We start from the raw sequence: 4,045 nt of genomic DNA, 5'->3' as shown, positions 1-4,045 counted from the left end.
TTTGCGATAATATGCCAATGCATTTATGAATAAAACAAACAATTTTGGAACAGTCATCATACATATGTGGGCTAGTCTTTGGAAAATTTATTAAGGATAAAATAATTTAATAGTAATATTTATGATTATATATATGTGTGTGTGTCTGTGACACCTAATTGGGTTGTCAGTAATGAGAGTTTAGCTAAATTAAAGCCAGATGAATCCTTTTTTGTACTAAAATGATTCGGCTCCAGACTGCCTTCAAATTGGCGACACACAAGTGCTTGCTGCATAAAAAATTTATAAAGTAATAAATGTATTCATTTTTAAGTTGTTAAATTGAATAATTTTACCTTGAACTGAATCTGAACCATGGTAAAGAAATGATATCGCGATCGCTGAAATCGTTGTGCTCGAGTATGGTATGCAATGCGTATCTTCTTGACAACATATAAGATACTCTCCAAATTTTCAATTTCTGTTTTAAGATTATCAAGCAATGAGGACAGCTTGTCTTCTACTTCCTCGCTGTTTAAATTCATCAATTCGTAATGTTTTATCTTTGCTTTATATCGATTTATATTATCACGAATTCTCTCTTCAAAATCAAATCTTCAAATCACGAGCTGTACTTGGTAATTCCTAAGACGCCGTGTCAACTTCGCTTTCTTATTAATTACGTCGAGAATTACTTGTTCGCTTTGAGCTTCTTCGTCAGCTTGAGCTTTACGTTCGTTGATTTCACGCAGTTGACTTTCCAAGACCTTAGGCTCCTCTTTTTATCGATCTTCTCACCACTGGTCGTCAAGAGAGTTTCCTAAAAAAGAAAAAAAAAAGAATATTAAATTATTTAAGGAGAAACAGCTTCGGACTGACTTACCAGCACATAAAGATCGGGTAATTCGCGATATTCGAAATGCTCTATATCCATAATTCTTTGCAACGCCTCTGTGTTTTGTGTGTGATGTGCATTAATCATATTACTTTTAGTGCTTATCTCCTTTGTGTCACTGTCCAGCTTATGCTTAGCCTTGGCATACACCGGTTGAAGGATTGCTGCACGCTCTCGAAGACTTTCCTGCTCTGTCTTCAGCTGCCGAATGCGATCATCCACATTGACCTGAATAAAGGGCACATGGAGTTCAAGGCATAGTTGGGCGATAGCGAATACTCCAGCCCCAAATTGGGCACCAAAATGCGCGTTAAATTGGGCGGCACATTTTCCGAGATCGACGTAAGCGATTCGGCTATATCTTTGGAATCGGTAACCAAGACCGTCTCAATGCGCATCGTAACAATTAGATAGTCCATTACGACAGGATCATCGCATCTGTTAATAAAAAATAAAGATTACTCAAACGTTTAAGGCTTAAACACGTAAAAAACTCAACTTATCTCGTCCATCAGCACGCTCGTATTTTGCACTTTGTACTTGGATACGTTGTAAATCCGGTTCGAAAACGCACTCGTGATGATAGTAGGTATATTCCCACCGGCATAAGATTCTTGCAGCAGAGCTCTCAGAGATACGTTCTCCTTGTCGGTGCTAACAATATACGAGCGCAGACAATGGAGCCAGTTGATTCTCGATCAGATCTGGATACTTGGGATTTGGCACAATTATGTACATGCCAATAGGTCCACGTGGCATTCTGTGCGCATTGCTGCCACTGTACTTAACGCTCAATGCATTGGACACTTGCATTGCGTGCTCCCCATACACGGACATTTTGTTCGATTTGTTGCTCAGCATAATTCCATTTCCCATTGCAGGCTTTCTGAAATTTTAACAGCAACAAAAGATTAACTTTTGTTTTGGATTGTTTAAAAACATTTTTACGTACGCTAAGTTTTGCGCAATTTGCTCAGCTCATTTTTGACGGACTCTACCTGCTCTATAGTGGCACGCATTCGGTTCTTTGTACTGTTCCTGCCTCAACTGAACTGTCATACCTTAATTGCCTCTTTATTTTTAATTAATGCCAACTTTTCCTCTTCTTCGTGGCACAGTTTTTTCAACTTTTCCTTTTTCTGCACAGACAAAGTAATTATTTATTTATAGGTATTGTGTTTTTAAATAAAGATTTACTTTTTTTTAGCAGCTCCATCTCGTAATTAATATGCTCGCGCTGCTCGTGGCACTGAGTCAAGCTGGCCGCGCATAAATCCAGCTGTGTCGCCTTCATAAGCAATTTATAGTTTGATGCCGGCTCCAGGCTGTAGGTTAGGGTTTCATAATATTATTTTAAATTGAAATCTTGAACTTGTAATTAAGTATACCTACTCTTTGAGAAATTCGCACGAAGCTTCCTGATTGAGCACAAAGATCGGATTCTCAACACTTATGCCAAATTGAAGCAACAGGCGTCGTATTTTGTCCAGTTTCTTGGAAACGCATCTGTTCTGAGCATATTTGGCGTACGACCGTAATGTGTGGACCATAAACGTCGTACTTGGCGCGACTTGTGTTGCGTGCATTGCCGGCTAGCCCTAATGCAAGGGCCGCTACCATTGCTGCCAACAAGAAAATTGATATGTGGTCAAAGTTTATGGTTAAATTCGAGTGGCACATAAAATTTCTTAAACGTATGGAAATAATTTTTCCGCAACGCTGGAAAACGTGTCGAGTCGTCAGTCCATGCTATAAAAAATAGACTTATGTTAATTTTATTTTAAACAGAACTAATGTAAATCAGTGAGTTACCGAGGGAAATATATATAACTACATAAATAGTAATAAATTTAATTAATAAGAATATTTGTTTACAAATGGTAAATTTCGGCGTCAGAATTAAAAGTGCCGCTATGTTAGGGGCTGCCAACTTATGTAGAAAGCTAACCTATGGGAACATAAAGATGCCACCTTATGAAAATAAGTAATAGTACACATGACGATGAATATTTTGTTATATATATATATATATATATTAATATATATATATATATATTTATATAAAGTAACTATTCTACAATTTGGGTCATTATCTATATATATATATAAATATAGAAGCAAATTATAGATTTTTATTGTGAGCCTAATTACAAACTATTTATTCATCGCCATGTATAAAACAAGTGACAGATATTTTAATTATTCACTTATTGCTAGACTTTTAATAGGTTGGCAGGGTCTAATATAACGGCGCTTTTGTTTCCAAGAAAACGGCGCAAATCCCATTCGGCGCCAACTAGCTTTTATATTATTTTTTGTTAGGAAATTCTGAATATTAATAAAGTTATTTTTAAGGTTTTTTTTTTATTTATTGTAAACAAATTAAACATTTTCTTCGTATATATAATACGTCATACTTTGCTGCTGCTGTATCCACGGCTGTTGCGGCTGCATCAACTGCTGTTGCGGCTGCATCAACTGCTGTTGCGGCTGCATCAACTGCTGTTGCGGCTGCATCAACTGCTGTTGCGGCTGCATCAACTGCTGCTGCGGCTGCATCAACTGCTGTTGCGGCTGCATCAACTGCTGCTGCGGCTCCATCCATGGCTGCAGCGGCTGCATCAACTGCTGCTGCGGCTGCATCAACTGCTGCTGCGGCTCCATCCACGGCTGCAGCGGCTGTATCCACGGCTGCGGGTGCTGCGGCACCCATATCTGCGGCACCCGCGGCTGAGGCATCTGCGGTGGCTCCTGCTGCTGTGGCATCTGCGGCAGCAGAGGCGGCTCCTGCTGTTGCATTGGCGGCTGTGGCACCTGTGCCGGCTGTTGCATCTGCGCCGCCTGTTGCATCTGCGGCGCCTGTCGCATCTGCGGTGGCTGTCGCATCTGCGGCGGCTGTTGCATCTGCGGCTGAGGTACACGCCTCTGCTGCGATAACTTCGCCACTTCTTTTTTAATGGCGTTAATTTGCCTCTGCTGCGCCCTAATTAATTTTTGTTGCTGCTCGACTTTGTTTACAAGAGCAGCAAAGTACGAGGGCTGTCGAGGTTTAAAAGTTTTCTTTTTTTTAATATTTGGAGAACCCGCCATTAAAAAGCCCACTCGTTGGTATCTCATTTTAAAATATTGCCACCATTTGAAATATGTTGCAATATTGCCACCATACCACAT

At 39.8% G+C, this 4,045-nt stretch overlaps 1 protein-coding gene and 2 long non-coding RNA genes across 4 annotated transcripts; all 3 read right to left on the bottom strand.

Moving 5' to 3' along the window:
- Nucleotides 1-42: 42 nt before the first annotated feature.
- LOC135439827 (uncharacterized) lies at nucleotides 43-821 on the bottom strand. The gene is made up of 2 exons (XR_010438191.1): nucleotides 336-821; nucleotides 43-269 (listed from the first exon to the last, which is right to left on the bottom strand). It is a non-coding gene; the product is annotated as an uncharacterized LOC135439827 (long non-coding RNA).
- Nucleotides 822-1,616: 795 nt separating this feature from the next.
- Nucleotides 1,617-2,291, bottom strand: LOC135439818 (uncharacterized). 2 transcript variants are annotated; one of them, XR_010438189.1, is made up of 4 exons: nucleotides 2,263-2,291; nucleotides 2,072-2,199; nucleotides 1,827-2,013; nucleotides 1,617-1,760 (listed from the first exon to the last, which is right to left on the bottom strand). It is a non-coding gene; the product is annotated as an uncharacterized LOC135439818 (long non-coding RNA). The 2 variants fall into 2 exon arrangements; XR_010438190.1 differs by having other exon boundaries at nucleotides 2,267-2,291.
- A 322-nt stretch (nucleotides 2,292-2,613) lies between these two features.
- Nucleotides 2,614-3,778, bottom strand: LOC135439836 (putative uncharacterized protein DDB_G0294196). Its single transcript, XM_064698664.1, has 2 exons — nucleotides 3,417-3,778; nucleotides 2,614-2,623 (listed from the first exon to the last, which is right to left on the bottom strand). Exons 1-2 carry the CDS (start codon nucleotides 3,776-3,778, stop codon nucleotides 2,614-2,616), a joined length of 372 nt encoding a protein of 123 aa, XP_064554734.1.
- Nucleotides 3,779-4,045: the final 267 nt, after the last annotated feature.

This window comes from Drosophila montana, unplaced genomic scaffold, assembly GCF_035044405.1.
Source record: "Drosophila montana isolate Dmon_TW-CO22-7 unplaced genomic scaffold, ASM3504440v1 contig_1615_1, whole genome shotgun sequence".
Lineage (NCBI taxonomy): Eukaryota > Metazoa > Arthropoda > Insecta > Diptera > Drosophilidae > Drosophila > Drosophila montana.
The sequence above is the reverse complement of the archived record's forward strand: the minus strand, read 5'-3'. Positions and strand labels throughout refer to the sequence as shown.

Excerpts from the sequence above, each read along its gene's own strand:
- LOC135439836 (XM_064698664.1), bottom strand. The coding sequence starts at position 3,778 with ATGCAACAGCCGCCGCAGATGCGACAGCCACCGCAGATGCGACAGGCG.